Source organism: Tiliqua scincoides, chromosome 4, assembly GCF_035046505.1.
Source record: "Tiliqua scincoides isolate rTilSci1 chromosome 4, rTilSci1.hap2, whole genome shotgun sequence".
In the NCBI taxonomy this organism is placed as follows: domain Eukaryota; kingdom Metazoa; phylum Chordata; class Lepidosauria; order Squamata; family Scincidae; genus Tiliqua; species Tiliqua scincoides.
This window is the reverse complement of record NC_089824.1, coordinates 164,930,979-164,941,408: the sequence shown is the minus strand read 5'-3', so window position 1 is coordinate 164,941,408 and position 10,430 is coordinate 164,930,979. Positions and strand designations below refer to the sequence as shown.

At 46.3% G+C, this 10,430-nt stretch overlaps 1 protein-coding gene and 1 pseudogene across 2 annotated transcripts; one reads left to right on the top strand and one right to left on the bottom strand.

Moving 5' to 3' along the window:
- Positions 1–515: 515 nt before the first annotated feature.
- SLC6A9 (solute carrier family 6 member 9) lies at positions 516–7,776 on the bottom strand. Of its 2 annotated transcripts, XM_066623399.1 has the most exons (10): positions 7,521–7,776; positions 5,581–5,713; positions 4,981–5,115; positions 4,694–4,797; positions 3,753–3,990; positions 2,837–2,971; positions 2,563–2,662; positions 1,933–2,033; positions 1,392–1,562; positions 516–1,251 (listed from the first exon to the last, which is right to left on the bottom strand). In XM_066623399.1, exons 1-10 carry the CDS (start codon positions 7,760–7,762, stop codon positions 1,033–1,035), a joined length of 1,578 nt encoding a protein of 525 aa, XP_066479496.1. In that variant the 5' UTR covers positions 7,763–7,776; the 3' UTR covers positions 516–1,032. The 2 variants fall into 2 exon arrangements, with proteins under 2 accessions (XP_066479496.1, XP_066479497.1); XM_066623400.1 differs by lacking the exon at positions 1,392–1,562.
- Positions 7,777–10,076: 2,300 nt separating this feature from the next.
- On the top strand, positions 10,077–10,196 carry LOC136650409 (5S ribosomal RNA; annotated as a pseudogene).
- Positions 10,197–10,430: the final 234 nt, after the last annotated feature.

The window sequence follows — 10,430 nt, the reverse complement described above, 5'->3', positions numbered from 1 at the left end:
GTATAGTGGCTCCATATCCTGCTCTGAGCCTGTGGTACTGCCCTGTATTTGAAGTAGAGAACATGCAGGCTCTCAACTGTACATATGTGTGGGAACGAGATGCTACGTGTTTATACATCTGCATCTATGTGTGATTCTGGATGGATGTGTGTTTGTGCAAATAAGGCTAGTTTTGCAATTGCATGACAACAATGCACATGCTTGTGTTAGATTAGTGGTGCTCCCCCCTTGGGTTTAACCCACTTTAGGGAGAGGTCTCCTATTGTTCCCCGTTCCCCCCCCAATTACCAATCTGCTAGTCTCACTAAATAAGGTCTAACATGAATGTTTCTGCTGATGGGCACCATGACTAGAACTGCATGTTGATCATATTAGGGAAAATGGGAAGGCATGTGCATTAGTGAGTAGTGTGCAGTTTTTCATGCATCTTCTGGAAGAGTCCACACAGCAGCAACAGCCTAACTGAAGACTGCCAAACCCATGGCTGAGCTTTGCCTAGGATGTCCGGAGCACATTTACAGACTTCCCCTTGTCCCTCCCCATCCCAATTCCCCATTTGCTCATCTTTGGGGGCCAGGCCCCAGGGCCCTGATCCAGGGCAGTAAAGGGACATTCTGTCCCCAATAGATTCTAGACCCCCTGGGCCCAGGTGCAGCTGCCAGAATACAACCTCAAGGGCTGCTAGCCAATGAAGCTTCAGTTTTGCCTCCTCCTGTTACCCTTCAAGGCACCCCAACTGTTCAGTCAGTGCACACCCTCCCCATTTCTGACCCCTGGTCCTGGCTGTGAATTGGGGCCATCTGAACATTATTGTAAACATGAGGGTTATAAGATGGCACGGGGGGCACTAATGGGGTGGGTTGGTGGGAACACACAGCCCCCCCAGAATCCAGCACAGCCTGGGATCCAGGGCTCCCCCACCCAGTGGGGGGCGCTGCAGTGTATCTGAGCAGAGAAGGGTTTGGAGGACCAGGACAGGTGGGAAAGGGAAGGAGCAAGGAGGACTCCCTGTCCCGCCTCCCAGGCTAAGGTTCAGATCTTGGAGTCCTGGCTGTGGGTAGAGCCATTGCTTCCAACGGTGATGGCAACAGCCACTGCAGCCTCATCGCTCTTGGGTTTTTCAGGGTTCAGCAACTGCACCTCCAGCTGCGACTCTGTGGAGGGGCTGAGGGCGGGTGCATAGCGGCCTGTCCGGTGCTCCGCCAGGGCTGGGCCCCACTCACGGCTTGGCCGAGTAGCGTTTTTCAAACGCTGCAGAGACAGAAGGGAGGAGAGATTAGTGATTTTGAGCTCACTGACTCCATTGGGATCCAAGGCAGGAACACATTGGCCCTGTATGTCTCGGAAGCATTGACTTCCCCATCCCTTCACCCACCATCTCATAGTCTCACCTGCAGCAGTGAGTCCCCTTCTGAGCTCAATATGCAGTACACAGCATAGATGGGAATGCAGATGACTGATGATAGCGCCATGAGGAAACCAATGGTGATAGCCCAAGTGGGGTAAACGTATGTATTGTAAGTGATAGGCCGGTACTGGATCACAGTGAATACAAGGATAAACTGAGAGAGAAAGGAAAGAAGACAGAGTCAAAGCCTAAAGACAGCAGGAAGTGGAATAGTCTGCTGCCCAGATTCCATATCTTCATATCCTTCTCTAGCTACTCTACAAGGTTGGACTCATTTCCATCTCTTGCACCTACTACTCTGCCAGCGACCCCTTCCCTCTTGCAGCTGTGGTCCTTCTTCCACTCTGTTGCTGGCAGGCAGTTTGCCATTTCCTTGCATCTCTCTGACCTGCACCCGTTCCACTGGGTTTTTTTGTACTGGTAGGCTTACCATTCTCCCTTACTCCCATTCAGTTAGCTAGTCATAATCTTTCACCCAGTTCCTGCAGACCTCCATCCCCCTGATGTTCCCTTCATACACTCACAAAGATGATAACAGGTGAGATGAACCTCCAACAGATTTGGAAGAACATGGGTGGTGGGAAACCCAGCATCATCTCAATGTCCTTGAAATAGTTCCGGTGTCCTGTGTGGAGCAGAGGGAAAGATGATAGTGGAGTGTAGCAAATCACTGTAATGGGACACATTTTCTTCTGCAAACTCCAGATTACCTGAACATTAGTCCTGTGTGGGGGTCAGGAGAACTACTGCCTACACTACTAAACTAGACAAAGTAGACCATGGAGTAGTCTATCCTAATTCTTTCTCCAGCTCTGTTTCTCATTCCTGAGTTCAGGGCTGGAATCCAGGGCTATCAATGAATGCTCCTTTTGTTTCAGTATTTTCTTCTGCAACAAATCTAAGGTTCCTGGTTCATAGTAACACAAGAAACAAAAGCCAAAGGGTTTGGTGCTGTGGGATGTGTTAACTACTCAACTCTGGCTTTCCTGCTGAATCCTAATTAGCATTTAGTCACTTTAGCCAATCACAATTCAACATTCTTGGCTTCTGAAAAGGAAAAAACACAAATGCCCAACCTTGCATAGCCCATGAAAGAAGCAGCCATGGACTGGTGAAACCAGAAAAGGGTTTCATGCAAGTGGCAGTGAACTTACCATAGATGTACATGATAGAGACACACATGATGCATGAAATGACAACAAGAGAGAAGCTTGCTGCATAGTTGTCCATCAGCAAGAGCCAGTAGATACCAGCCTGGAGAGGAAAAGAAAGCAGTTAGTCTTGGATGGAAGCAAATCTTCTTCCCTACAGCCCTGGCAGGGTTAATTTCTGCCTCCCACCAACCCTGTGCTCACCTCTATGACTTTGCCCTTTCTCTCCACACACACAAGATTCTACAGAGTCATATTTGCTCCCTGGGCCCCATACCTGTGTAGTGAGTGGAATACCCAGCAGGAAGCCCAGGATGGCCACACCCAATGTCACAAAGGTTTTCCAACGGATGATCCACTCATTTCCCACTTCATCCACGACAGCTGTGACCAGAGTCTCCAGGAGGCAGAACTGAGGTTGGGGGGAGAGAATGAATCAAGGAGAAACTGAAATGAGAATCCTGAGCTGGCTCCAACCTCATAACCCTGCCTTCCTTAATAACGGGGCCAGATGTCTTTCACTTCCATACACATCAATTCCCATTCTGTTTCTGGGAAGAGCAGAGGAAAAGCCTGGATGGCTTGTAAAATGACCTAGCCAGCAGGCAAGTCTGCCTTTGCACTTTGGGAGCAATGGAGTGCTAACTCTAAGGCATGATCTGTTCTTGGTGTCCTTGCAACACTGTGCTATAGCTTGCCCTAAAGGAAGTTTGGGCTTATTGTTGACTTACTGTTGTTCTTGTTCTGCCCAGCCCAGAATTAGAATAACCATTCTTCATGAGGTGTTTCCAGGGCCCCTTGAATCTACCATCACCCAGTGCTCCCTCTCTTCTGGTGCCACTCACTCATCCTTCCCACTGAGCTACCTGAACCATGTTTGGAAAGTCCCTGCATGTCAGCACTTGTGTCTAACTGGATCCTACTCTCCACTAATATTTATGCTCTACATATACCAGTGTGTCCTTCCGCTCACACTGAGAATTCACACACTCATTATTCCACAACTAGAGTCTACTCACGCCCAAACCCAAAGTCAAATTTCCACCATGTGTATTTGTTTGCCTAGTTGCACTGTTGCTTCATGTAGGCCACTCACTCTTTAGGTACTATGTCATAACTGCAAATGTGCTTCTTTCCTGTAGGTACCTATGTCCCAACCCACATTGCCCTATGTGCCCATTTTCATGGATTACCTGTGTGCCCAGCCCCAGGAGGATGAGCATGAAAAAGAAGAGAATAGACCAGAGCGGAGAGATAGGCAGTAGTGTCAATGCCTCGGGATAAGCCACAAAGGCCAAACCAGGACCATGATCAGCCACCTTAGAGACATCCACTCCTAGGTGGTTAGCCATGAAGCCAAGGATGGAGAAGATGACGAAGCCAGCATAGACACTTGTGGCACAATTAGTGATGCTGATGATGATGCTGTCCCTGAAGAAAATAGGAGGGCACACCAAGTCATGAAATGGCAGGAAAAAAGGAGCATTTATGTAATAAGGCTCTGTGATGGTGGGAAGGAACCTACTAGTAGATAGATCTGTACTATTTCAGCCAAGAAAATCATTGAATGAATGGGGAAAAGCTACAGAAAATGGTCTCAAGCCACCTTATGTAGCTCTCTCTTCTAAATTAAGAATGGCTGACCCTAACCAATGCCCAGATGGGAGACCCTCTCAGAACTTCATGTATGCAGCTTGTGACTTCTTGGAGAAGAGAGAAAGACTACAAAATTTTAAGTCATAAAATATCACTTTAAAAAAGGATAGGGAAAGCCAACTTTTATTCATTGCAATGACTACAAAAGTGCAGTTGATGTACATAAGCGGTAACTAATCCACCTTATTAAGTTCTGAGTATGTGCTCTTACAGATCTAGTCAAGACTGTGGTGTCACACCTCAGGTTTTGATCTAAAAACAAATAGCTTCTAGCCTTCGTGTTTTTAGAGAACAGTTCGTCATGCCTAAAATTAAAAGCCTTTAAAACTGGAAGGCTGGGGTGCCTCATGAATAAAGACTTATATACTCTGCTGTGATTCTTTCCTTCTCCCATAGAAATTTCCCTGATGCAAGAACTATGCTATTCTGACCAATTCTCTCTACACCCCTGCCACACTGCTTGTATAGTATTTCTTACCTGTAGCAGTTATTGTGGAACTTGTTATATGATGCCATGGTGATAAGCCCACCCCAGGCACAGCCCAATGAGTAGAAAATCTGGGAGGCTGCATCTCCCCATACCTACCAAAGAAAAAGATGTCAGTGAGGGAAACAGGTTATCAATATAACTTCCGGCCCAGTTTACAACAGCCAAAAAACCCCTACAGCAGAGATAGTAGGAAGAGGTGTAGTGTGATAGTGACTGTGAAGCGTGCCTCGGGGATTACGGCCCTGAAGCAGCAAAACTGTATTCCACAGAAGTACCTTTGCATCAAGGATTTTGTCCCATTGTGGGGTTAGATAATACATGATTCCAGTAACTGCTCCCTCAAGGGTTATCCCCCGCACAAATAAGATGGTCAGCACCACGTAAGGGAATGTTGCTGTGAAATACACAACCTGGGAATAAAAGAGAAAGTTGGACTGAATTCGGAAATACAGAAAGTAGTAAGCTGGCCCCAGAAACTACGAATTCCCCAGAGGCCTTGACTGACTGCTCAATCCTATACATGCTTACTCAGGAATATGGACCATTTTGTCCAATGGGGCTTATTCCCTAATAAGTAATATTCTGTTAATATCTCAAACTCATGTCGCCTGCTTATCATGCTCTCTAGTAACAATGGTCAATGGTTGAGCACCATATCCACAGCTCAGTTTTTTTTTTTAAATCCAGGGAAGTGTATGATTTGATACCACACCATCCATGAATGAAGTAAATATTCATGGGGCCCTCTCACAGGCTCCAGCACAAAAGGCTTACTGGGTCCGGGGGAGAAAGCTTGTAGGTGGTTGGGCAGGACACCCTGGAGGTAGGGGGTGCATAGGCAGAGTAAAATTATAGGGAAAGGGAATTCTACTTGCTTTTCCTGAGGACTTGACACCCTTGATGAGGCAGAGGAAGACGACAACCCAAGCGACGCCCAGGCATCCCAGCAGAGGAAATCGAATCTCACCCAGGTTCCCAATGTCATCAGTCAGTTTCAACACATACCGCCTAGAAGGGAAAACAGAAGCATAAGCCAGAGTTGCGAGGTGCCTCACATCCATCTTTAGCATGCACATCACACCAACCTGCAACTGCTTGCCTCAACCTGCCCCACCCAAAGGCTCTGCCCTAGACAGCAGGGCCTCCAACAACTTCAAGAGTGCCAGGCTATTGTTGGAATGGTGGTCTTATGCTGTTAGCTCTTTCAGCAGACTTGTTGGGAATAGGAGACAGGCACATGTACCTGAGTAAACAAACACAACTGAGCATTAGCCTCAAGGTTTTGGTTATTTCTAGGCCATTGGAATCACAAGACTTGCAGAAAAAAAATCACAAGCAATTTAGATTCTCACTCCCAGCTTACAGTCTTCCTTGGAGTTCCACAACACAACTGCAGCTTGGGTTAACCAGATGATAAATATAAACCCCAACATTTCTTTTCTAATCTTGTAATTCAAGAGGCAAAATACATTGTTCTTAAATGTTGAAAATGTCAGCAACACAAAAACATTTTCTCACTCACTATCTTTAGGTCCAGCATATGAACAAAGGAAGCTGCTTTTGTTCCAGGTCATTGGTCCATCTAGGTTAGTATTGTTGGTTTGACTGGAATTGGCCCTCCCTGGCTTCAGTCTCTCTCAATCCTACCTACAGGCCTGGCTGTACTGGTGCCTAAATGGTCTCCTGCTCTTTTGGGGGGAGGCACATACATGTTAGCGTGCAACCTCATCTCTGCTGCTCCCTCCTCTTCCACTTCTTCAAAATTGGTTAAGTGGAGGGGATTTGGGGAGCAGAAGGAGTAGTGAGGGAGCTATAGAAGAAGAAACCATTTTGAAGAAATGGCGGTCAGTGGAGGAAGAGAGGAGGTGGCAGTGGCAACTCTCTTCCTGTTCATTCTCCTGGAAGGAGAGGCATCTGAAAACAGGATCACAGTGGCCCCCTATCTCCTTCTCTTGCTCCACAATCTTTGGCAGTGGTGCTGGAAGAGGAGGTGAATCATCACTACCCTCCAGTAGTGTAGCTAGATGGGATGCAAAACACTAAGTTTTGCACAGTGCCTCACCCTTTGGTGCCATTCTGGGTCACTGGAGTAAAATGGAGGACATACTGGAACGGCTCCAAAGGAGAAGGTGCCACTTGCATGCTGTGGTGAGGTCCTGTGCAAAACTTAGTGTTTTGCAACCCCTCTAGCTATGCTACTGCCCCCCTCTTCTCACTTGCTTTCCAAAGATAGCAAGTGAGACAAGGATGAGATATCAGCAGCGTAGAGCAGACAGGCAGGTAATGGACAGGGGGAGAAGGTGGGCAGGCATGTGGTGAGGGACACCCCATGTCAGTTTTTTGCCTCTCCAACTTGCTGCTCAAAATGGTTGCTTCATCCAACCTCATGGGTGGGCCAGCCCTGCCTATCTGGAGATACAAGGGTCTGAATCAGGGTATTTTGTATACGAACATGACCTGCACAACTGAGTTACTGTCCCTTCCCAATAAAGAGCTTTCCTGCCTGTCTTCTCCAGATTCAGAAATCTCGGCCTCTGACTGAAGTCCCCTAGCCAGACACTCTCCACTCATTCATGGCATATCAAGCTTTTCCTCATGTTCACGGGGACGAAACAGGAAACTTCCAGGCCATCTACAGCCAAAGTCATCACTTGCTTTCCATACACTCCATCTATCTCAGAAGCTTATATCCACATAATGCGATCCTAGAAACTGAGAACTGGGCTGGCATCTCTCACAAAGGAAGGCGAGTCATCCCCACTGACCAGCTAGTTCCCTGTTCATCCCCTACCCATTAGTCCCCCTCCATCATCACCTCCAGTATTCCTCACTGGGACTAGTGCGCTTGACAGTCTGGTTAAGAATCTGTATGAGGTTGAGTGGTGACTCAGCTGAGCTATTGGTAACGTCCAACACACCGGTACAATCAGGTGTGTTCCACGGGTTGTTACAATATGTCCAGGGTAGCACCCGTGTCATCGATGAGAAGAAATAATAGAAGGCGATGCAGATCACAACGTTGTAGTATATTCCAATATAGGTGGAGACAACCATCATGCCATACCCAACACCTGTGGAGTGGGGAAAAGCAAAATATGAGGGAAAGCAGGAAGGAAGAGAACATTAAGGTATAAGAGTACAGGAGAACGCAGCTAATTATAATGCATAAAATGCACAAGAATTGAACTCTGCAAACACTGAAACTAAGGCAGTGGTTCTCACACATTTAACACCAGAACCCACTTTTTAGAATGAGAATCTGTCAGGACCCACTGGAAATGATGTCATGACTGGAAGTGACATCACCAAGTAGGAAAATTTTGAACAATCCTAAGCTGCAATCTGTCATGAATATGTACAGTTTAGGCCTAGTAACATGTAAAGCCTGAAACAAGCTAAAACAGTAAAACAGAAGTTGCTTGCAGTTCCTAGCTGCTAGGAATTTACAACTCAATGGAAGGTGATAATGTAGCACCTAGGCAGCCAGAAAGACGCCCATCAAGGATGGAATGCAGCTGTAGATCTCCAGGGGGAGGGAAGAGCTGAGAGGGCTAGCATCCAGCCCCACTTCCGTAGGACAGGGTCTTTTGGTCTTTGTCTCTTGGTGAGATAGGTGGTGGGTGCACATCCTGCCCCGCCAGGACCATGTGGCCTCTTAGGTAACTGGCCTGAGGATCTACAAAAGAAGCTGGCCCAGGTGAGAGTTAGAGAATAATAGAGTTAGCCAGTTAGCTTTGTTGTTTTATGCTGATATGTTTCCTAGAAGTTTTTATGCCTCTAGCATTTGCTGCCTTTGTAACTTTTTGTAACCCTATGTACTTAATAAAGTAAAAATCTTTTTACCATATTGGTACATTGTCTGTTGGGGACAAAGGTTCAGAATCCTGCCTAGCCGTTCAGCAAGCTACCAAATCTTCATTGAGGACTAATGACTTAAGGACTAAGGCTTTAAATTTAAAAAAGAGTGCTCAGTGCCTATAAAGGATATAGTTAAGCCTAGAGGGTCTCAGTGTCCCTGGACTGAGGCACTGGCTCTTACAGGGTGGTGGCAGTACTACCGAACAGGGATCTTTGAGGGCTCTAGGGTTCAGAACCAACAACTCTGAGCAGCTCAAAACCCTGGGAATGTAAGACAAGTATACGACACAATCCTACCCACACTTACCCAGGAGTAAGTCTCACTTACTATCATTGTTAAAATAATACGAGTATATACAGTAGCTTGTTAAAAGTACAAGTCTGTAATATTTCCCTAAATGCAGTCACATACGAAGGTAGCATCAAGTCTAATATATTAAAAATAAAATATTGAAATGAATGGGGACTCACCTGAAATTGGCTCACGATCCACCTAGTGGGTCCTGACCCACAGTTTGAGAAACACTGAAGAAAGGTAATAAGGCATAAGTGGCCAACCTTCAGTGTGCATGCCATAAGTGGCACTGTCAGTTTGCTTTATGATTTGCCTGGATAGGGGAGGGTTCATATATCTGGTTGTAACATATACAAATGGGACCTTGGTATCCACTGGTTTGACTCACCACTGATACTGAAGTCTACTTTTAAATGCCTTGTAACAATGAAAAAAAGCACCAAAATCCAATTTCCTACCTTTGCGCTGTTAAATCATTATAATTTCATTCCACCAGATTCCATTATTCATCCTATCTAGTGGCTGAATTCAGTATAGCATCTTTACCAGTGATTCCCAAACTTTTTACAGGCCCAAGAGGCTGCCGCCTGCTTTATAAATGACAAGGGGTTTGGCTATAATGGTGACTGGGCAGCAGTCCCATCCCCCCCAAGTTTCAGCTTGTTTAACCCTTGATACACGTTGCCTAACCTGCCCTGTTAGTTTTGCGACACAACAAAAATTGGGTCATGACACACTGGTGGGTCCTGGACCCACAGTTTGGGAACTGCTGGTCTAAACCAATGCATTCTGGGGTGACAATAGAGGAGCAAGAAACCTGGATGTAGGACTTTAAACCTATTATTCCACTGATTTTCCACTGATCCATTGATTTTTTTTTATCCTGTGGATAATGAGGAATGACTTGTAGTCAGGTCTGACACACCTACTCTGAACACCTGTCTACTCTTCCCCCAGATTCATTGTGTTGCTGCCTGTTCCTGGTTCATTAAACCAGAGAGAAAACTGCACCAAGACATCCATGTGTATGCAAACGTGTGTGCATGCAGTGTAAAATAAGGATACTGCATCTGTATTGTGGTGTGCACTAGAATGCCACATGTGAGGTAAACATGATGAAAAGGTAACAGCATGGGCTGCCATGCTGTCACTGCAAACAGCCATCGATCTGCTTCTAGCTGATTTAATTTAACTAACGTGTCGCTTAGTGACACGTTAGTTTGCAGCAATTGTTACCCTGCACATGCCCGATCTCGTCTGATCTCGGAAGCTAAGCAGGGTCAGGCCTGGTTAGTACTTGGATGGGAGACCGCCTGGGAATACCAGGTGCTGTAGGCTTATACCATAGTCTTTCGAGACTGAAGGTTGCCAACCAATGCAATGTCGCTTAGTGACAGGGATGCAAACTGGCACCCATGTCGTCGTGAGGCCTGACGCTATACAAAGTCTCCAAAGATGAGGAGAAGCTGTGCTGGAGGCTTTTCTGAGCCTCTGCAAGACTCAGAATGCCCGAATTGCTTGAGAGAAACCAGAATTCGTGTCTCTCAAGTGATTCAGGCATTCTGAGCCTCA

What these genes read in the sequence shown, in the direction of transcription:
- SLC6A9 (XM_066623399.1), bottom strand. Translation starts at nt 7,762, where the DNA reads ATGATGGTTGTCTCCACCTATATTGGAATATACTACAACGTTGTGATC. An exon ending in GTGTCAAGTCCTCAGGAAAA is followed by an intron (nt 5,116 to 5,580) that starts GCAAGTAGAATT and finishes TTTTATTCCCAG; the next exon opens with GTTGTGTATTTCACAGCAAC. An exon ending in AAGGGGACTCACTGCTGCAG is followed by an intron (nt 1,252 to 1,391) that starts GTGAGACTATGA and finishes CTGTCTCTGCAG; the next exon opens with CGTTTGAAAAACGCTACTCG.